Source organism: Aegilops tauschii, chromosome 6 (genome assembly GCF_002575655.3).
Source record: "Aegilops tauschii subsp. strangulata cultivar AL8/78 chromosome 6, Aet v6.0, whole genome shotgun sequence".
In the NCBI taxonomy this organism is placed as follows: Eukaryota; Viridiplantae; Streptophyta; class Magnoliopsida; order Poales; family Poaceae; genus Aegilops; species Aegilops tauschii.
This window is the reverse complement of record NC_053040.3, coordinates 58119999-58143455: the sequence shown is the minus strand read 5'-3', so window position 1 is coordinate 58143455 and position 23457 is coordinate 58119999. Positions and strand designations below refer to the sequence as shown.

The 23457-nt window shown below is 47.3% G+C and overlaps 2 protein-coding genes across 2 annotated transcripts; both read right to left on the bottom strand.

Moving 5' to 3' along the window:
* Positions 1-17203: 17203 nt before the first annotated feature.
* LOC141025814 (uncharacterized) lies at positions 17204-17812 on the bottom strand. Its single transcript, XM_073501737.1, has one exon. The coding sequence runs from the start codon at positions 17810-17812 to the stop codon at positions 17204-17206; it is 609 nt and encodes a 202-aa protein (XP_073357838.1).
* A 679-nt stretch (positions 17813-18491) lies between these two features.
* On the bottom strand, positions 18492-18983 carry LOC141025813 (uncharacterized). Its single transcript, XM_073501736.1, has one exon. It carries the CDS (start codon positions 18981-18983, stop codon positions 18492-18494), a length of 492 nt encoding a protein of 163 aa, XP_073357837.1.
* Between the last annotated feature and the right edge of the window lie 4474 nt (positions 18984-23457).

The following is a 23457-nucleotide window of genomic DNA, read 5'->3' as shown; positions in this document are numbered from 1 at the left end:
ACAAACATAGTGTCACTAGTATGCCTCTACTTGACTAGCTCGTTGATCAAAGATGGTTATGTTTCCTAGCCATAGACATGAGTTGTCATTTGATTAACGGGGTCACATCATTAGGAGAATTATGTGATTGACTTGACCCATTTTGTTAGCTTAGCACTTGATCGTTTAGTATGTTGCTATTGCTTTCTTCATGACTTATACATGTTCCTATGACTATGAGATTATGCAACTCCCGTTTACCGGAGGAACACTTTGTGTGCTACCAAACGTCACAACGTAACTGGGTGATTATAAAGGTGCTCTACAGGTGTCTCCGAAGGTACTTGTTGGGTTGGCGTATTTCGAGATTAGGATTTGTCACTCTGATTGTCGGAGAGGTATCTCTGGGCCCACTCGGTAATGCACATCACTATAAGCCTTGCAAGCATTGCAACTAATGAGTTAGTTGCGGAATGATGTATTACAGAACGTGTAAAAGAGACTTGCCGGTAATGAGATTGAACTAGGTATTGAGATACCGACGATCGAATCTCGGGCAAGTAACATACCGATGACAAAGGGAACAACGTATGTTGTTATGCGGTTTGACCGATAAAGATCTTCGTAGAATATGTGGGAGCCAATATGAGCATCCAGGTTCCGCTATTGGTTATTGGCCGGAGACGTGTCTCGGTCATGTCTACATAGTTCTCGAACCCGTAGGGTCCGCACGCTTAAAGTTTCGATGACAGTTATATTATGAGTTTATATGTTTTGATGTACCGAAGGTAGTTCGGAGTCCCGGATGTGATCACGGACATATATATTGGACGACTATATTCGGACACCGGAATGGTTTCGGGGGTTATCGGATATATACCGGAGTACCGGGAGGTTACCGAAACCCCCCGGGGGTTTAATGGGCCTTCATGGGCCTTAGTGGAGAAGAGGAGAGGCGGCTAGGGCAGGCCGCGCGCCCCCTCCCCCACTAGTCCGAATTGGACAAGGAGGGGGGGCGGCGCCCCCTCCTTTCCTTCCTCTCTCTCTCCTCTTTCCCCCCTTCTCCTAATCCAACAAGGAAGGGAGGGAGTCCTACTCCCGGTGGGAGTAGGACTCCTCCTGGCGCGCCCCTCTCCTGGCCGGCCACCTCTCCCCCCTTGCTCCTTTATATACGGGGGCAGGGGGCACCCCAAAGACACAACAATTGATCATTGATCTTTTAGCCGTGTGCGGTGCCCCCCTCCACCATAGTCCACCTCGATAATATCGTAGCGGTGCTTAGGCGAAGCCCTGCGTCGGTAGAACATCATCATCGTCACCACGCCGTCGTGCTGACGAAACTCTTCCTCAACACTCGGCTGGATCGGAGTTCGAGGGACATCATCGGGCTGAATGTGTGCTGAACTCGGAGGTGTCGTGCGTTTGGTACTTGATCGGTCGGATCGTGAAGACGTACGACTACATCAACCGCGTTGTGCTAACGCTTCCGCTTTCGGTCTACGAGGGTACGTGGACACACTCTCCCCTCTCGTTGCTATGCATCACCATGATCTTGCGTGTGCATAGGAAATTTTTTGAAATTACTACGTTCCCCAACAGTGGCATCCGAGCCTGGTTTTATGCGTAGATGTTATATGCACGAGTAGAACACAAGTGAGTTGTGGGCGATACAAGTCATACTGCTTACCAGCATGTCACACTTTGGTTCGGCGGTATTGTTGGATGAAGCGGCCCGGACCGACATTACGCGTACGCTTACGCGAGACTGGTTTTACCGCCGTGCTTTGCACACAGGTGACTAGCGGGTGTCAGTTTCTCCAACTTTAGTTGAACCGAGTGTGGCTACGCCCGGTCCTTGAGAAGTTTAAAACAACACTAACTTGACGAACTATCGTTGTGGTTTTGATGCGTAGGTAAGAACGGTTCTTGCTCAGTCCGTAGCAGCCACGTAAAACTTGGAACAATAAAGTAGAGGACATCTAACTTGTTTTTGCAGGGCATGCTGTGATGTGATATGGTTAAGGCATGATGCTATATTTTATTGTATGAGATGATCATGTTTTGTAACCGAGTTATCGGCAACTGGCAGGAGCCATATGGTTGTCGCTTTATTGTATGCAATGCAATCGCCCTGTAATTGCTTTACTTTATCACTAAGCGATAGCGATAGTCGTAGAAGCAATAGTTGGCGAGACGACAACGATGCTACGATGGAGATCAAGGTGTCGCGCCGGTGACGATGGTGATCATGATGGTGCTTCGGAGATGGAGATCACAAGCACAAGATGATGATGGCCATATCATATCACTTATATTGATTGCACGTGATGTTTATCTTTTGTGCATCTTATCTCGCTTTGATTGACGGTAGCATTATAAGATGATCTCTCACTAAATTTCAAGTTAAAAGTGTTCTCCCTGAGTATGAACCATTGCGAAAGTTCTTCGTGCTGAGACACCACGTGATGATCGGGTGTGATAGGCTCTATGTTCAAATACAACGGGTGCAAAACAGTTGCACACGCGGAATACTCAGGTTAAACTTGACGAGCCTAGCATATAACAGATATGGCCTCTGTCGGGGATATACCCCGCGGTATGACCCGACCGGGAGTATGACCCGGCCGGACTTGGCGCTTCATCGTAACCCGACGGAGGATTGGCGACTCATGAGCCTGGCGACTTAATGATGGCCCCGACGGCGGGTCAGACAGAAGAGTAGGCCCAAGGCCCAGAAGGCCGGCTCATGTTATGGTGGGCCGGTTTATGAGGAAAGGCATAAGGAATATTCTCCTACCAAGGAAGTAAGACCCGGACTTGTATTCAGCTTGTAAGAAAAGATAGACTAGTCTTAGTCCTACTAGGACTCCGCATGTAACCCGCCCCTCTAACTTATATAAGGAGGGGCAGGGCACCCCAAAGAGGGACAGACAAGACAGAAACAATCTCTAGGGCTAGACACCGAGAGCCGGTTCCCGGCGACTCTCCCATGATCATAATGAGACCTAGCCTCAAACAGCATGTAGGGTTGTTACCGGATGATGTTTCCCGGGGCCCGAAGCTGTCTAAATCCTCGTCTTGTGTTGCGTCTCTCGATTCTGCTCAACCCCTCTCAAGCTACTACATAGATGCGCTGGCCTCACGACTAAGTCCTTACACCTAGGACATCTGCCGTGACAATTCCACGACAGTTGGCGCCCACCGTGGGGCCCGCGCACGGTGGTGTTGAGTTCTTGAAGGAATCTCATCTAGGGATCGACGAGCTCGCGATTTTGTCGGATGAGAAAGAATCGGCAAGTTTGTTATTTTATGATCAGAAACATGATTAAGTTTGGAGCCGGTAGTACATGGTTTGGGATGGACAGAAGCTAAGGTTCCGTGCACGCCATCGCACGTGACCTATTGATCCGCCGGTCCGAGTAAAATTGATTTCCGCCGGAACGGCCGTGCAATCCGACGAAACCAAGACCGGTTCAAAATACTTCGCTGACCGATTGCCGTTTTATACGGGGGAGCCAGCACGCGTACGAGCAATCATCTACTCACGGTCCAATCAAGACCAAATCAAAAGTGCTAGACTAGTACTACTTAAACTAGTACTATGCCACGTGAGATCCATCGTCAACTGTTCTTTTTTGGGAAAAGGGCCAGTACCACGTGAATACTACTACTAGATCAGAGAAAAAAAAGGGGAGAGGAGGAAACAGCCACGACCCGGTAGCGAGTTATCGATGGACTTGGACTCCTCCGTTTGACCCGCCACTTCCTCGCACGGTAAATCGCCGCCTCGCCAGTCAGTCCTGTCGGCGAACCGACCTAGAACGTGCTCCTGCGGCTTTACCTGCGCCACAATTCAGGAGATATTTTCGGCTATGACCCGGATTCGCCGTCACCGAGATGCAACAGTTTTGTCCCCGAGCCATTGCCATGACCCACTCAGCCACGGGCCTTTTGACGGACCGCAACGTCAAGTCACCATGGCAATCTAGCGGCTTCACCTCTGCCGCAATAAACCGGCCAAGCTGTGTCTCCTCTTGACCCAAGCAGAGAGCTGCCCTGCGACTCCGACCTGCATCCGTCGAACCGCCGCCAGAGAAGCTACCCCGCACCTCCAGGCTTGTGTCCGTCGGGCCGCTGCCCGCTGAACCCGCCGCAGCCGCGCCTCTCCAACCCGTCACCGGTTCAGCCGCACCTCACCTCCTCTGGGTTGACATCATTGACCCGCAGCCGCTGCTCTAATCCGCCGTGCCTGCCGGCGCCCGTGCCCGCTGAACCGGCTGCAGCCGCGCCTCTCCAACCCGCTAGCCATGGCCTCGCACGGCCACTTCTGCCGCCGGGTGGAGTCGCCGTTGTGCTCCGAGCTGCAGCATCAACTCGCCAACATCGTCATCATCGCTCGCATGACTAGACCGTCGAACCAACTCGCCTCTGCTGTGTTAAGCCGGGGTTATATTGAGTCGCCGGCCTGCCTGAGCTGTTGCCGTGGCGTTGAACGGATCATCTGTCGTCCGAACAATCAGGTGATGTCTATCTGTTTAAAGTTTATTAACATACATTGTTTTCTATCAAAGAAAAAATTTATCTTTGCCTTGGTCTGCAATATTGTTTATGCAGGGCAATTATTTATGACAAAAAGTGATATTATACCACGGGGATGGAGGCACGCCAATATCTTTTGGCACAGGTGGTCGCCGTTACTCAACGGACTCCCGCACCGGCTTACAACGCCGTGGCCGTCTCTCGCGGCCGCGCCGGCTTACAACACCGTGGCAGACAACCGCGACCACGCCGGCTTACAACAAGGAGGACAACTTGCCCGTCCGCACCGGCTTACAACGCCACGGCCGGTTCATCTGTCTGTGCCGCCTCAGATGTTGCGGTCGTCTTTACCGTCCGTCTCCCGCGGCCTGGTCTACATCAACACACCGGGCCGCACCTGTCTGCATGAGCTGTTTATTGAGTATGAGCAAGTCACTGCTTGGGAAGCCCGGTTTTCTTCCAACAAATTGGAGGCAAATTATCATGTATTATCAACCGCCGTCTGCACCGGATGGCTCAATGGACATGCGCACAAGTCGCCGTCACTACAGTTTGGTTAAACTTCAAACAGCCAGTTGGAAGGAACCATTGGCCGAGTTGCTGACACGGCTCATACGGGATCATTTATAACCCGCCGCAGTCACCTCAACCTTCTGTGGATACACATCGTGCTATCAACACCAATGATATACAAGTTATGCCGGTTTATATCACGGTTAAATATGGAGAATCTCAAGCCAACTCCTCGAGTCATCTGGAGACTCGGGGGCTACAGTGACATGACTCGGGAACTCCGGGTCGTTGGAGGGAATGATAACCCGGTTCCGGAGGCTACTACCATATTGATGAAAATTTAAAGGCCGTCAGAAAATTGCCGGTTCAAAATAAAGATTCCGGTTTAAAATCCGGTTCAAGAGATATCTCTCTCCCGCAAAGTTTTGAAGCTCTCAAATCCGGTTCAGACATCTGGCTCAAGGTAAATTTATATCTTATAAAGCTTTGAAGCTCTCAATATCCGGTTTACAAATTTCCGGTTCAAAAAGAGGTTATCTCTCGCAAAGTTCGAGTTCTCAGGAAAAATTAAAGGGACCAAAGAGAGTCTGTTACAAAGCACAACTCAAATATAGATACCCTGCTTTAATGACCATTGGGAGCTGATCGTATTCGAATTTAGCTTAACCCTTTGGGTGTGACCCTGATCGTATTCGAATCAGAGTCGTTAAATATTCTCATGATCACTAGGGGGCTTCCTGTTCAAACATAGGTCGTATTCGAACCAAAGAGAACATAGCTGTCAGTACCCTCTTGATCGGCACACTGCCGAGCTCATTGGGGAGTTTCTTGGTCATATTTGAACCATAGCTCAACCCCCTTTGAGAACCGACGTGGATCGTATTCGAATCAGCGTCGTTAAACAACTCTCAAGGTCATTTGGGGGCTTCCTGTTCAAACATAGGTCGTATTCGAACCAAAGAGAACATAGTTGTCGATACCCTTTTGATCGGCACACTGCCGAGCTCATTGGGGAGTTTCTTGGTCATATTTGAACCATAGCTCAACCCCCTTTGAGAACCGACGTGGATCGTATTCGAATCAGCGTCGATAAACAACTCTCAAGGTCATTTGGGGGCTTCCTGTTCAAACATAGGTCGTATTCGAACCAAAGAGAACATAGCTGTCGGTACCCTCTTGATCGGCAACACCAAAGCCACTGGGGGCTATATGATCGTATTCGAATCTTAGCTTAACCCCTTTGGGACGGTTTTCTGATCGTATTCGAATCAGAAGCCTCAAAATTTTTTGAAGTCTCTCTTTTGCAAACAATTTTTGGATTTTATTTGAAGCTCTTTTTCCTATCTAAAGTGTATATGAGTGGTTGTTATTTAACCCGGCTTGATGATAAATCGCCAGCTTATGACAATCATCATCTATGTGGAAGCATTGGCTTCTAAGGATTGGGTTATCACCCTTACTGCACAGGTCACATAAACTGGCAGTGAAAATTCAATATCACAGGTATAATATTATTATTATAGTTATGTTTCAAAGTTATGATTCATAACAGGCTTATCTGTGACTCCTTGTTACACATCAATGGTTATATGTGAGATATTATGACCCGCCCTGCGGTAAACCGCCAAGGGATCTTGTGATCTAATTATGTGCAGGATAAGACTACAATTGGGTGGTTACCCGCCCTGGTTTTTGACGTTAAGTCGCCAGAGCATATGTTGTTTAAATTCTGCAGGATTTACAGAGCTATGACTTACATAAATGATTAAATTCAAGCCCATCATCATAGATTGAAATGGGTGTCTCAAAAGGGTTATCAATTCTTGATTTTCTCAAAGGCTATAAGCTGTCGGGTTGTACAAATTCCGGCTTACAATGGAGGCGTATTAAATCGCCATCGGCCAAGAGCCGCCGGGTATTTAAACTCCGGATTGACTTATCAGCAGATGAGGTATTCAAAGTTGCTTTGGCGCAATGGCTATTATTTTATCAATGGATATGATTTATTCTACAATAGAAAGAATAGTCCCGAGTCGCTGCAGGCTTACGACCCGGCACTTGGGGGCTACGTTATTTAAATCGAGATTACATCGAATATACAAGTCCCATGTCACTGCCAGCATGCACCATGGCACTTGGGGGCTAATGTAAAGACATTTTTTGCTCAACTTATTGAAGACCCGACTCATCACATTGTAATGAGCCGGCCCTTGGGGGCTACCAATTGCTCCTGTCAAAAATTCAAGGTACATAAGCCTTAATCTATTATATTGAAAGATCCACTACTCAATTGGTAGAGTACAAAGCTCTTAACCTTGTGGACGTGGGTTCAAGCCCCATGGTGGAGATTACATCATATGCTGTTATTATCAATGAATCATATACAAAGTCCCAGCTCGGTAATATCTTACTGACCCGGCCCTTGGGGGCTACACTGGTTGAAGTTTTTATGAGCATAAGGCAATTACAAGTCCCAGGTTGCAGCAAGCATGACAACCCGGCACTTGGGGGCTACATATGTGGAATATTCAGTTTATGACTAATGATTGAGATGAATAACCCGGTTTTCTTCAAGGTTGCAACACTTATATTGAAGCAAGTCTTAAGTTATCACTATGTTCTCCTCTTAAGACTTGGGGGCTACAGGTGATATGCATATAAGGAAGAAAAAATCTTCAAATTCTCAGTTTGGAGCAGACCAGATTGACCCGGTGTTTGCAACAAGCATGACCCGGTGTCACCAATAATAATGACCCGGTGTTATCAATATTTACAAGACGGTAATTTTGGCAATTATAACTAGCCAGCCTCTACATCTTTAAACTGGCGGATCACCAGATGAATCTTGAGTCTAAGATGTTTATTAAGCCGGAGTTTTGGAAACCGACTCAAATGGATTATTTCGTATAATATTTCTTTATAAGAGCCAATGTCAGCAAATGGATTATGAAGCTGGCCTATTGACCCGGATATTCCAGGAGAAAATGTCAAGGACTTAAGGATGATCAGGTGCCGGCTTACAAGAATATTTAACCCGGAGCACAACCTGTCAATTTTGTTCTTCAGTTATTTTGCAGGATCAGTTTAACATGGATAAATCCAAATTAAACTAGGGGCTAATGTCGGGGATATACCCCGCGGTATGACCCGACCGGGAGTATGACCCGGCCGGACTTGGCGCTTCATCGTAACCCGACGGAGGATTGGCGACTCATGAGCCTGGCGACTTAATGATGGCCCCGACGGCGGGTCAGACAGAAGAGTAGGCCCAAGGCCCAGAAGGCCGGCTCATGTTATGGTGGGCCGGTTTATGAGGAAAGGCATAAGGAATATTCTCCTACCAAGGAAGTAAGACCCGGACTTGTATTCAGCTTGTAAGAAAAGATAGACTAGTCTTAGTCCTACTAGGACTCCGCATGTAACCCGCCCCTCTAACTTATATAAGGAGCGGCAGGGCACCCCAAAGAGGGACAGACAAGACAGAAACAATCTCTAGGGCTAGACACCGAGAGCCGGTTCCCGGCGACTCTCCCATGATCATAATGAGACCTAGCCTCAAACAGCATGTAGGGTTGTTACCGGATGATGTTTCCCGGGGCCCGAAGCTGTCTAAATCCTCGTCTTGTGTTGCGTCTCTCGATTCCGCTCAACCCCTCTCAAGCTACTACATAGATGCGCTGGCCTCACGACTAAGTCCTTACACCTAGGACATCTGCCGTGACAATTCCACGACAGCCTCGGAACACTGAGACCGAAAGGTCGAGCGTGAATCATATAGTAGATATGATCAACATAGTGATGTTCACCATTGAAACTACTCCATCTCACGTGATGATCGGACATGGTTTAGTTGATATGGATCACGTGATCACTTAGAAGATTAGAGGGATGTCTATCTAAGTGGGAGTTCTTAAGTAATATGATTAATTGAACTTAAATTTATCATGAACTTAGTCCTGGTAGTATTAGCATATCTATGTTGTAGATCAATAGCTCGTGTTTAGCTCCCCTGTTTAATTTTGATATGTTCCTAGAGAAAACTAAGTTGAAAGATGTTAGTAGCAATGATGCAGACTTGGTCCGTGATCTGAGGATTAACCTCATTCCTGCACAGAAGTATTATGTCCTTGATGCACCGCTAGGTGACAGAACTATTGCAGGAGCAGATGCAGACGTTATGAACGTTTTGACAAAATCTCGGTATGATGACTACTTGATAGTTTAGTGCACCATGCTTTACGGCTTAGAACCGGGACTTCAAAAATGTTTTGAACGCCACGGAGCATATAAGATGTTCCAAGAGTTGAAATTGGTATTTCATACCCGTGCCCATGTCGAGAGGTATGAGACCTCTGACAATACTTTGCCAATAAGATGGAGGAGAATAGCTCAACCAGTGAGCATGTGCTCAGATTGTCTGAGTACTACAATTACTTGAATCAAGTGGGAGTTAATCTTCTAGATAAGATAGTAATTGACAAAGTTCTCTAGTCACTATCACCAAGTTAATAGAACTTCGTGATGAACTATAATATGCAAGGGATGACGAAAGTAATTCCCGAGCTCTTCGCGATGCTGAGATCGGCGAAGGTAGAAATCAAGAAAAGAGCATCAAGTGTTGATGGTAACAAGATCACTAGTTTCAAGAAAAGGGCAAAGGGAAAGAAGGGGAACTTCAAGAAGAATGGCAAGCAAGTTGCTGCTCAAGTGAAGAAGCCCTAGTTTGGACCTAAGCCTGATACTGAGTGCTTCTACTGCAAAAAGGACTGGTCACTGGAAGCGGAACTACCCCAAATAATTGGCGGATAAGAAGGATGGCAAAGTGAACAAAAGTATATTTGATATACATGTTATTGATGTGTACTTTACTAGTGTTTATAGCAACCCCTCGGTACTTGATACTGGTTCAGTTGCTAAAGAGTAGTAACTCGAAACAGGAGTTGCATAATGAACAGAAACTAGTTAAGGATGAAGTGACGATGTGTATTGGAAGTGGTTCCAAGATGGATATGATCATCATCGCACACTCCCTATACTTTCGGGATTAGTGTTGAACCTAAATAAGTGTTATTTGGTGTTTGCGTTGAGCATGAATATGATTTGATCATGTTTATTGCAATACGGCTATTCATTTAAGTTAGAGAATAATTGTTGTTCTGTTTACATGAATAAAACCTTATATGGATACACACCCAATGAAAATGGTTCGTTGGATCTCGATCGTAGTGATACACATATTCATAATATTGAAGCCAAAAGATGCAAAGTTAATAATGATAGTGCAACTTATTTGTTGCACTACCGTTTAGGTCATATTGGTATAAAGCGCATGAAGAAACTCCATGCTGATGGGCTTTTGGAATCACTTGATTACGAATCACTTGATGCTTGCGAACCATGCCTCTTGGGCAAGATGACTAAAACGCCGTTCTCCGGAACAATGGAGCGAGCAACAGATTTGTTGGAAATCATACATACTGATGTATGTGGTCCGATGAATATTGAGGCTCACGGCAGGTATCGTTATTTTCTGACCTTCACAGATGATTTGAGCAGATATGGGTATATCTACTTGATGAAACATAAAGTCTGAAACATTTGAAAAGTTCATATAATTTCAGTGTGAAGTGGAAAATCGTCGTAACAAGAAAATAAAGTTTCTACGATCTGATCGTGGAGGAGAATATTTGAGTTACGAGTTTGGTCTTCATTTGAAACAATGCGGAATAGTTTCGCAACTTACGCCACCTGGAACACCACAGCATAATGGTGTGTCCGGATGTCATAACCATACTTTATTAGATATGGTGCGATCTATGATGTTTCTTACCAATCTACCACTATCGTTTTGGGGTTATGCATTAGAGACAGCTGCATTCACGTTAAAAAGGGCACCATCTAAATCCGTTGAGATGACACCTTATGAACTGTGGTTTGGCAAGAAACCAAAGTTGTCGTTTCTTAAAGTTTGGGGTTGCGATACTTATGTGAAAAAGTTTCATCCTGATAAGCTCAAACCCAAATCGGAGAAATGTGTCTTCATAGGATACCCAAAGGAGATAGTTGGGTACACCTTGTATCACAGATCTGAAGGCAAGATATTCGTTGCTAAGAATGGATCCTTTCTAGAGAAGGAGTTTCTCTTGAAAGAAGTGAGTGGGAGGAAAGTAGAACTTGATGAGGTAACTGTACCTGCTCCCTTACTGGAAAGTAGTTCATCACAGAAATCTGTTCCTGTGACTACTACACCAACTAGTGAGGAAGCTAATGATGATGATCATGTAACTTCAGATCAAGTTACTACCGAACCTTGTAGGTCAACCAGAGTGAGGTCCACACTAGAGTGGTACGGTAATCCTGTTCTGGAGGTCATGTTACTTGACCATGACGAACCTACAAACTATGAGGAAGCGATGATGAGCCCAGATTCCGCGAAATGGCTTGAGGCCATGAAATCTGAGATGGGATCCATGTATGAGAACAAAGTGTGGACTTTGGTTGACTTGCCCGATGATCGGCAAGCCATAGAAAATAAATGGATCTTCAAGAGGAAGACGGACGCTGATAGTAGTGTTACTATCTACAAAGCTAGACTTGTCGGAAAAGGTTTTTTGACAAAGTTCAAGGTGTTGACTACGATGAGATTTTCTCACCCGTAGCGATGCTTAAGTCTGTCCGAATCATGTTAGCAATTGCCGCATTTTATGATTATGAAATTTGGCAAATGGATGTCAAAACTGCATTCCTGAATGTATTTCTGGAAGAAGAGTTGTATATATGATGCAACTGGAAGGTTTTGTCGATCCAAAGGGAGCTAACAAAGTGTGCAAGCTCCAGCGATCCATTTATGGACTGGTGCAAGCCTCTCGGAGTTGGAATAAACGTTTTGATAGTGTGATCAAAACATATGGTTTTATACAGAATTTTGGAGAAGCATGTATTTACAAGAAAGTGAGTGGGAGCACTACAGCATTTTTGATAAATATATGTGAATGACATATTGTTGATCGAAAATAATGTAGAATTTTCTGGAAAGCATAAAGGAGTTTTTGAAAGGAGTTTTTCAAAGAAAGACCTCGGTGAAGCTGCTTACATATTGAGCATCAAGATCTATAGAGATAGATCAAGACGCTTGATAAGTTTTTTCAATGAGTACATACCTTGACAAGATTTTGAAGTAGATCAAAATGGAACAGTCAAAGAAAGAGTTCTTGCTTATGTTACAAGGTGTGAAATTGAGTAAGACTCAAAGCCCGACCACGGCAGAAGATAGAAAGAGAATGAAAGTCATTCCCTATGCCTCAGCCATAGGTTCTATAAAGTATGCCATGCTGTGTACTAGATCTATTGTATACCCTACCACTAAGTTTGGCAAGGGAGTGCAATAGTGATCTAGGAGTAGATCACTGGACAACGATCAAAATTATCATTAGTGGAATAAGAATATGTTTCTCGATTATGGAAGTGACAAAAGGTTCGTCGTAAAGGGTTACGTCGATGCAAGTTTTGACACTGATCCAGATGACTCTAAGTCTCAATCTGGATACATATTGAAAGTGGGAGCTATTAGCTAGAGTAGCTCCGTGCAAAGCATTGTAGACATAGAAATTTGCAAAATACTTACGGATCTGAATGTGACATGCCCGTTGACTAAAATTATCTCACAAGCAAAACATGATCACACCTTAGTACTCTTTGGGTGTTAATCACATAGCGATGTGAACTAGATTATTGACTCTAGTAAACCCTTTGGGTGTTGGTCACATGACGATGTGAACTATGGGTGTTAATCACATGGTGATGTGAACTATTGGTGTTAAATCACATGGTGATGTGAACTAGATTATTGACTCTAGTGCAAGTGGGAGACTGAAGGAAATATGCCCTAGAGGCAATAATAAAGTTATTATTTATTTCCTTATATCATGATAAATGTTTATTATCCATGCTAGAATTGCATTAACCGGAAACTTAGTACATGTGTGAATACATAGACAAACATAGTGTCACTAGTATGCCTCTACTTGACTAGCTCATTGATCAAAGATGGTTATGTTTCCTAGCCATAGACATGAGTTGTCATTTGATTAATGGGGTCACATCATTAGGAGAATGATGTGATTGACTTGACCCATTCCGTTAGCTTAGCACTTGATCGTTTAGTATGTTGCTATTGCTTTCTTCATGACTTATACATGTTCCTATGACTATGAGATTATGCAACTCCCGTTTACCGGAGGAACACTTTGTGTGCTACCAAACGTCACAACGTAACTGGGTGATTATAAAGGTGCTCTAGAGGTGTCTCTGAAGGTACTTGTTGGGTTGGCGTATTTCGAGATTAGGATTTGTCACTCCGATTGTCGGAGAGGTATCTCTGGGCCCACTCGGTAATGCACATCACTATAAGCCTTGCAAACATTGCAACTAATGAGTTAGTTGTGGAATGATGTATTACAGAACGAGTAAAAGAGACTTGCCGGTAACGAGATTGAACTAGGTATTGAGATACCGACGATCGAATCTCGGGCAAGTAACATACCGATGACAAAGGGAACAACGTATGTTGTTATGCGGTTTGACCGATAAAGATCTTCGTAGAATATGTGGGAGCCAATATGAGCATCCAGGTTCCGCTATTGGTTATTGGCCGGAGACGAGTCTCGGTCATGTCTACATAGTTCTCGAACCCGTAGGGTCCGCACGCTTAAAGTTTCGATGATAGTTATATTATGAGTTTATATGTTTTGATGTACCGAAGGTAGTTCGGAGTCCCGGATGTGATCACGGATATGACGAGGAGTCTCGAAATGGTCGAGACATGAAGATTGATATATTGGACGACTATATTCGGACACCGGAATGGTTCCGGGGGTTATCGGATATATACCGGAGTACCGGGAGGTTACCGGAACCCCTCGGGGGTTTAATGGGCCTTCATGGGCCTTAGTGGAGAAGGGGAGAGGCGGCTAGGGCAGGCCGCGCGCCCCCTCCCCCTCTAGTCTGAATTGGACAAGGAGGGAGGCGGCGCCCCCTTTCCTTCCTCTCTCTCTCCTCTTTCCCCCTTCTCCTAATCCAACAAGGAAGGGAGGGAGTCCTACTCCCGGTGGGAGTAGGACTCCTCCTGGCGCGCCCCTCTCCTGGCCGGCCGCCTCTCCCCCCTTGCTCCTTTATATACGGGGGCAGGGGGGCACCCCAAAGACACAACTATTGATCATTGATCTTTTAGCCGTGTGTGGTGCCCCCCTGCACCATAGTCCACCTCGATAATATCGTAGCGGTGCTTAGGCGAAGCCCTGCGTCGGTAGAACATCATCATCGTCACCACGCCGTCGTGCTGACGAAACTCTCCCTCAACACTCGGCTGGATCGGAGTTCGAGGGACATCATCGGGCTGAACGTGTGCTGAACTCGGAGGTGCCGTGCGTTCGGTACTTGATCGGTCGGATCGTGCAGACGTACGACTACATCAACCGTGTTGTGCTAACGCTTCCACTTTCGGTCTATGAGGGTACGTGGACACACTCTCCCCTCTCGTTGCTATGCATCACCATGATCTTGCGTGTGCGTAGGATTTTTTTGAAATTACTACGTTCCCCAACATTTTCATGGCTTGATATGCTTGTATTGTGCAAGTTCAGCACTAACACATGCCAGTGATGCCATTTGCAGGACTGCATTGGGGCAATAGATGGTACTCATGTCACTGCCAGAGTTGCTAGGTCACAGTTTGCAGCATACAGGGGGAGGAAGCACTACACAAGCCAGAATGTGCTTGCTGCTGTTGACTTTGATCTGAGGTTCACATATGTGCTGGCTGGCTGGGAGGGGTCAGCGCATGATGCAAACATTCTCACTGACAGCATGACTCGACCTGATGGGATCAACATCCCCGACAGCAAGTTCTACCTTGGAGATGCTGGCTATGCATGTCGGTCGGGTGTTCTTCCACCCTTCAGGAAAACCAGGTACCATCTCAACGAGTTCTCTGGTAGGAACTTTCCCAGGACTGCACAGGAGCTGCTTAATCTCAGACACTCCAGCCTTAGAGTAACTGTTGAGAGGGCATTTGGAGCTCTGAAGAATGGGTTTAAGATCCTGGATCAGAAGCCATTCCACCCATATCCCACTCAAGTTAAGCTAGTTTTTGCTTGTTGCATTCTGCATAACTGGATCCTCCAGTGGGGCTTTGATGAACACGTGCCTGAGGAGGAAGGGGTCGAGCCTGACGATGTTGTTAGCTCTGGCCATGGTGTGGAGGCATTTGACAATGACGGTTGGAAGAACAAAAGGTTGGAGTGGGCAGAGGCAATGTGGCTTAACAGAGGTCAGTGTAGGATTTGAAGAAGAGGAAGAAGAAACAGCAGCAGCAGAAGCACAGAAGAAGAGGAAGAAGAAGCAGCAGCAGCAGCAGAAGTAGAAAAGGAAGATGAAGAGGAAGATGAAGCAGCAACACCGATGAACAATCCCCTATTTAGCCAATGGCTCTTAATAATTTGATCTGTCATTTGATTGTAGTTAGGATGAACTGTCATTTGTTTAACTAGCTGGCACTATGTTCAGATTGTGTGTGGTAAGGTCACCACTGGATAAAAGTGGTGACAACACCTTATGCAGGTTGCAACCAAACACCATGTCATATGTGCACCTAATGCAATGCAGGCAACCAAACGCTGGGTCAAAAATGTTTGTCTCATGCAACTAGGGGCATGCAGGCAACCAAACTATGTGCATCTAGGGTTTTTTTGGCCTGCATCCCCTCAAACCGGCTCAATAGAGCCAGGATCGCCGGGCCAGGCTGAATCGGCAATGTAACCAAACACGCCCATAGCAATCGATGTAACACTACGCCACTTTCTTCAACTCCGCCTTTGGCCACCCTCCATCATACACCATCGACCTCAACAACGACTACTTGTTCACCGAATTGTGAATGCTCCTCTAGTGATAGTTTCCGTCCATGGAGCCCTCGCCTGGCAGTGCGTGGTCATTTTTCACGGAATGCCTTCCCAAGCTTGATGACGCCCATTGACTAGGTGATGATGAACATGATCCACAACGGCAGCGACCACGAAGACAGACAAGTTGAGGACCACTACTCGCTTCAGTCGGAGCAAGAGACGTCAGCGGACACCCAACAGTCGGGCGTGTCCGATTTGAACGCAATGAAAAAGTGGGGCTTGTCGTGCTCGAACAGAAAGGGTGAATTGTTGTGTTTGGCATGCTTGGGCATAAGTGTTGACCCACTTCAACGGGAAGGAGCAAAAGGGCTTGGTTTTTCGGCAAAGTGTGCTTGATTTCTATCATGAGCAAAAGCACTATAACCCCTATAACAAGTGATCCATGACCGCAATCTGAAGTCGCTAAGCCATTGATGATACGCCGTTGAAGAGGTCGTCGATAAGTTTTGTGAAGCGCATAATCGGTGGCCAAGTGGTCATCACTGCTTGAGCTTGTAAGTTTTTGGTTCGTGTTGTTGTATGTGTTCCATTTGTTTACAAAAGGGTGTGTGTGGGGGGGGGGCTGAAACTTAAGGCATTTGGCCGACACAGCCAATTCTTTTTGCTTCTGGGTTCGAAGGATGTAAAAAACTTGATAAACATACATGTTTGCTAATGGTATCATTTGTTTGCAAGTATTTAAATGTATGGTCTAATTGCTATTTATCTAGATAGATTTGATAAAGAGAGGAGGCCAAACAAAACGGATATGAAAATTTGGAGGACAAGATTGGATGACGTGTCCGTGGATATTTGATGATACCCGTTTGATGATCCGCATTGCATATGTCTTTAGGCTAATTACATCTCAACATTTTCCTTTCCTGAAATCTTTTACTTTTTCCGTAGGGCATGAAAGCACAATTTGGTTCAATGTTCTTAGTAAACGAACACGACATGGTGTAGTATACCTCAGTCATCAACTCAAAAAAAATGTAACATGCCAGATCTACCTCAGCTCTCTCTCTGGATCAGATCTAGGGGAAGGAGGAGTGGTTGAGAGGATCAGGAGAGGAAGGGAAGGGGATTGGATACTTGGAGGAGGAGCAGCCTTGCTCATGTTTGCCAGTTGTCTCATTAGTCGATACAGAAGCCATGGCTCACCCACCTACTTAACCAATCACGAGCACGCAGGCAACACTTGGCCCAACTACACACACACACACAACCCGTCACTCCACTGGGCCAGCTGGCCCAACTGCATCAGAGCCCTCAACGACTAGTGGGGTCGGCATGTCAGGCGTGACATTCTCCCCTCCTTGAGTGGCGGCTTGTCCCCAAGCCGTTGTTGACGGAAAACGACGACGAAGCTCGACGGGGTCCTCCCAGGTAGCCAGCGAGGGAGGCAGTTCAGACCACCGCACCAGGAACCGCGACCAGAGCTCACCCTTGAAGCGCACCAGCTTGTGATCGTGTATCGCCACAGGGTGGTGTTCTGCCTGCAAAACTGAGTTAGCTGGTGGTAGCGAAGGACTCACCCGAGCATCTGGATCAATCATACGTTTCAGTTGAGACACATGCACCACATGATGTATTCTGCTGTCTTCAGGCAACTGGAGCTTGTAGGCGACCGCTCCCACTCTGGCCAGGATGCGATAAGGTCCATAGTAACGGAATGCCAGCTTCTGGCAGGGGCGTTGCGCCACTGATGTTTGGATAAACGGCTGCAGTTTGAGGAATACCATGTCTCCCACCTCGAACGAACAGTCTGTGCAATGCTTATCGGCTTGCTTCTTCATGCGGTCCTGCGCGTGCTTGAGCTGCTGCTGTAGGTGCTCCATCATTACCTCCCTTTCGTGCAACCAAGCTGCCAAATCAGGAACTGAACTCTCTTCCACTTGCATAACTGCAAACCCTCTCGGTAAGTGCCCATATATCACTTCAAATGGAGTGCGCCCCAGCGATGAGTGGAAAGCGGTATTGTACCAATACTCTGCCAAAAACAGCCACTTGCTCAAATTCCCCGGGCAGGAGTGAACCGCGCAACGCAGGTATCCTTCCAAACATTGGTTAACCCTCTCCGTTTGCCCGTTAGTCTGCGGGTGGTACGAGGAACTGAGGCGCAGCTGGGTTTGTGAGATCTTGAACAGCTCTTGCCAGACTGCACTTGTGAAGATACGACCTCTGTCCGAGATGATGGCCAGAGGAAGCCCGTGCAATCGAAAGGTGTTCATGAATGTTGTCGCCACTGTCAGCGCCGTGAAGGGGTGGGTTAGTGGCACGAAGTGAGCATATTTCGAGAACTTGTCCACCACCACTAGAATCACATCATACCTCCCGATTTAGGCAGCCCTTCAATGAAGTCCAGAGATACGACAACCCAAGGTCGTTTAGGTATTGGCAGAGGCTGCAACAGTCCCGCTGGAGAGACGCGCTCAGTTTTAGCTTGCTGACAGGTGACACAGGCTCGGACGAACTGTTTGATCATCCCTTTCATGCCTTTCTAGAAGAACAGATTTTTCACCCGATGATACGTGGCATAGAATCCAGAATGACCCCCACGGCGCTGTCATGGAGTGCTTTGATCAATGACTGCTGCACTTCCACATCGGCACCGATCCAGATGCGCCCTTTGTAGCGGATCACTCCATCTTGCAAGGAGTAGTCTGCGTCGCTAGCTGGGTCCAAGGCTAATTGTTCCAGCTTGTTTTGCACGGCTTTGTCCTGACGATAGCTAACTGCCACAGCTTCCAGCCACGACGGTCGACAGACTGACACTGCTGCCAATTCAGACCCCTCCTCTTGGTCTCTCCGCGACAGTGCATCGGCCGCCTTGTTAGTGACACCAACTTTGTATTGTATCTGGAACTGCAACCCAACCAATTTGGTGAAAGCTCTTTGTTGGATTGGCATGTTCAACCGCTGATCTGTCAGATGCAACAAACTCTTCTGATCTGTATGCACCAAGAACTCAGCGTGCTGCAAGTATGGCCTCCAATGATCGATGGCCATCATTAGTGCCAAGCACTCTTTCTCATAGGCCGAGAGTCCAATGTTACGGGGTCCCAAGGCCTTGCTCAGATGCCAACGGATGCGAGTCTTGCATCAGAACAGCCCCGACCCCTGTAGCACTAGCATCAGTTTCCATGACAAACTTCTTGCGAAAATCTAGCAAGGCTAGAACTGGAGCTTGAATCAGTGCTTTCTTCAGCTCCTGGAATGCTGTGTCAGCTGTGGGAGTCCAGACAAATAATGTCCCTTTCTTCAGCATGTCTATCAGTGGCCGGGAGATAATACCAAAGTTCCTAACAAACTTGCGGTAATACCCCGCTAGTCCCAAGAATTCCCTTAGTTTTCGAACAGATTCAGGGCGCGGCCAGTCACGAACTGTCTGTATCTTCTCGTCCAACGTGGCCACTCCCGAGCTGCTGATTCGGTGTCCCAGATAGTTGATTTGCTGTTGCGCGAAAGAGCGTTTTGATAGCTTCGCTTTCAGACCATGCTCTTCCAACAGTTTAAGCACCTGCCGTAGCAGCTTGACGTGCTTCTCTAGTGTCGACGAGTGGACTAGGATATCGTCCATAAACACTAACACACCATGGTGAAGCAAGGGCTCGAACACCAAATTCATGCCCCCCTGGAAGGTCGGTGGCCCACCTGTGACTCCATAGGGCAGGACCCGGAATTGGTAATGGCCTTGGTGAGTCTTGAAGGCAGTTTTGAATTCATCCTCTTCACGTAGTCATATTTGGTGGTAGCCCGCACGAAGGTCCAGTTTGGAAAACCAGTAGGAACCCGCCAATTCGTCCAGCAGCTCATCAATCACCGGCAAGGGGTAAGTGTTCTTGACCGTTATCGCGTTGAGGTGGCGATAATCGACACACATGCGCCAAGTCATATCTTTCTTCTTCACAAGCAACACTGGCGATGAGTACGGGCTGGTGCTAGGCACTATTAGCCCTCCCTGGAGCATCTCCTTCACTTGTTTCTCAATCTCGTCCTTTTGCTCAGGTGTGTATCTGTATGGCCTTATGTTAACTGGCTTGGCTCCCGGCAGAATAGGAATCGTATGATCCCAAGAGCGATGGGGAGGCAGCCCCGTAGGTTCCTCAAATACTGACTGAAATTCTTCCAACACAGCTTGCACTTCCACTGGGATGTGCTCGATCACCACTTCTGGCCCTACTGCATACACACAGACGATATAAGCCACTGAATTGCTGTCCTCAAGATCAGCCAACTGCGCACAAGAAATTTGTTGCACTTCTTGAAGCTGACTCCTGCACCCCTCTGAGTTGAATAAGCTTCCCTCGGTGCGTAAACTGCAATCGTTTCTCTGCCCAATCAATCCACATCAGACCGCAAGCTTCAAGCCAATCGATGCCTACGATCATACCATAGCAACCCAGCGCCAAAACCCGCAAATCAGTCACAAATTCGTGCCCTTGTGTCGCCCACTTGCACCTTGGAATGCTGCCTGAACAAGATAGCGTTCCTCTGTCCGCAATCTTAACTGAGACAGTAGCCATCGGCTGTATTGGTATCTGCAGCCGCGCCACTACATCCTCACTAGGGAAACTATGTGAGCTTCCTGAATCCACCAGGATTAAGACCTCTTGTCCACCAATGTTTCTCAGCAACCGAACTGTGCACGGTGTAGTTTGGCCGGTAGTAGCCACCTTGGAGATGCACATGCGAACATCCTCATCTGAATCTGGATCCTGAACTGGTTGCCCCCTTGATCAGCCTGCAACAGCTCCAACAGTTCCTCAACAACCTGCAACTGAACTATTGGTCCACACTGATGCTGTGACGCCCCCGATTCAATCGTACACTAATGATGCACGCAAACATGTACGATCAAGATCAGGGACTCACGGGAAGATATCACAACACAACTATAAAACATAAATAAGTCATACAAGCATCATAATACAAGCCAGGGGCCTCGAGGGCTCGAATACAATTGCTCGATCATAGACGAGTCAGCGAAAGCAACAATATCTGAGTACAGACATAAGTTAAACAAGTTTGCCTTAAGAAGGCTAGCACAAACTGGGATACAGATCGAAAGAGGCGCAGGCCTCCTGCCTAGGGTCCTCATAAACTACTCCTGGTCGTCGTCAGCGGCCTGCACGTAGTAGAAGGCACCCTCGGTGTAGTAGGAGTCGACGTCGACGGTGGCGTCTAGCTCCTGGGCTCCAGCGTCTGGTTGCGACAACCAGGTAAAAGGGAAAGGGGGAAAAAGAGGGAGAAAAGCAACCGTGAGTACTCATCCAAAGTACTCGCAAGCAAGGAGCTACACTACATATGCATGGGTATATGTGTAAAGGGCCATATCGGTGGACTGAACTGCAGAATGCCAGAATAAGAGGGGGATAGCTAATCCTGTCGAAGACTACGCTTCTGGCCACCTCCATCTTGCAGCATGTAGAAGAGAGTAGATGGTAAGTTCACCAAGTAGCATCGCATAGCATAGCCCTACCCGGCGATACCCTCCTCGTCGCCCTGTTAGAGAGCGATCACCGGGTTATATCTGGCACTTGGAAGGGTGTGTTTTATTAAGTATCCAGTTCTAGTTGTCATAAGGTCAAGGTACAACTCCGGGTCGTCCTTTTACCGAGGGACACGGCTATTCGAATAGATAAACTTCCCTGCAGGGGTGCACCACATAACCCAACAGGCTCGATCCCATTTGGCCGGACACACTTTCCTGGGTCATGCCCGGCCTCGGAAGATCAACACGTTGCAGCCCTACCTAGGCACAACAGAGAGGTCAGCACGCCGGTCTAAATCCTATGGCGCAGGGGTCTGGGCCCATCGCCCATTGCACACCTGCACGTTGCGAGGGCGGCCGGAAGCAGACCAAGCAACCTCCATTACAAAGGAAGTCACGTTACGCGGTCCAATCTAGCACGCGCCGCTCAGTCGCTGACGTCACGAAGGCTTCAACTGATACCACGACGTCGAGTGCCCATATCTTTCCCACGTAGTTGGTTAGTGCGTATAGACCAAATGGCCAGATTCAGCTCAAATACCAAGATCTCGTTAAGCGTGTTAATTGATGTAACTGCGGACACCGACTAGGGCTAGGCCCACCTCTCACCTAGGCGGTCTCAACCTGCCCTGTCGGTCCGCCACAAAGATCCACCTAGAGGGCCGTCGGGACAAAGGTCCTTTGAGCCCCCAATCCGTGAATCACTCGCGGGTGCTCCACGAGCCGAGCCGACTTTAGTCACCACACGTATCATGTATAAAGTATATAGCATAAAACCTGTGATCACCTCCCAAGTGATCACGACCCGATAGTATAGCACAGCAGACGGACAAGAATGTAGGGCCATAGATGGAATACTAGCATCCTATACTAAGCATGTAGGATTGCAGGTAAAGGTAACAACAGTAGTGGCAAAGACAGGCTATGCAGCAGAATAGGATTAACGGAAAGTAGTAACATGCTACACTATTCTAATGCAAGCAGTATAGAGAAGAATAGGCGATATCTGGTGATCAAGGGAGGGCTTGCCCCGTTGCTCTGGCAAGAAGGAGGGGTCATCAACACTATAGTCGTACTGGGTAGCAGCGGCGTCGGTCTCGGTGTCTAACGAGAGAAGAGGGGGAGAAATAATAAATATAATGCAAACATATGCATGACGATGCATGACATGACAATGCGCAGTGCTAGGTGTGCCCTAACGCGGTAGGAGGTGATACCGACGAAGGGGGAAACATCCGGGAAAGTATCCCCGGTGTTTCGCGTTTTCGGACAAATGAACCAAAGGCAAAAGTTGCATGTTTGCTATGCTAGGGGCGTGTGGCAGACGAACGGGCTCCGTATTCGGATTCGTCTCATTGTTCTGAGCAACTTTCATGTACAAAGTTTTTTCATCTGAGCTACGGTTTATTTTATATGATTTTCTAAAGTTTTAAATCATTTTTAGAATTTATTTAATTAACTTAATTCAACATTATCCAGAACAGTGCATGCTGACGTCAGCATGACGTCAGCAGTCAACAGGGGTGTTGACTGGTCAAACTCACGTGTGGGTCCCGTTCGTCATTGACTAGACTAACTAATCATGATTAATTAGTTGTTTAGTTTAATTAATCAAAATCAATTAAGTTAATTAATTCTTTAATTAATTAATTGATATTTTAATTATTTTAATTATTTTAATTCTTTCTTTTAAAACGTTCCGGGGTTGGGCCCCACATGTCATTGGCCCTAGGGGCCTTAGTGGGTTGACTAGCAGGCGCCTAGAGCGGGCGCTGGGTACCCGCCCAGGTCGACAGGGGAGGGACGGGCGCTAGGCGCCGGCGGCAACCGCGACGAGCGGCAGCAGCGGCGCAGGGGACCTGGGCTGCGCGCCGGCGCTGCGGGCAGCAGTAGGGCCGCCGCGAGACAGAAACGGGGTGGCGGTCCGGGGAGCCGACGAGTGGAGGCGCGTGAGGCGGGCAGTGGAGGTGCATGAAGCGGGCAAGGCGC

Bases quoted from the DNA above. Each gene is read 5' to 3' on its own strand.
- LOC141025814 (XM_073501737.1), bottom strand. From the start codon at position 17,812: ATGGAGCACCTACAGCAGCAGCTCAAGCACGCGCAGGACCGCATGAAG.
- LOC141025813 (XM_073501736.1), bottom strand. From the start codon at position 18,983: ATGGCCATCGATCATTGGAGGCCATACTTGCAGCACGCTGAGTTCTTG.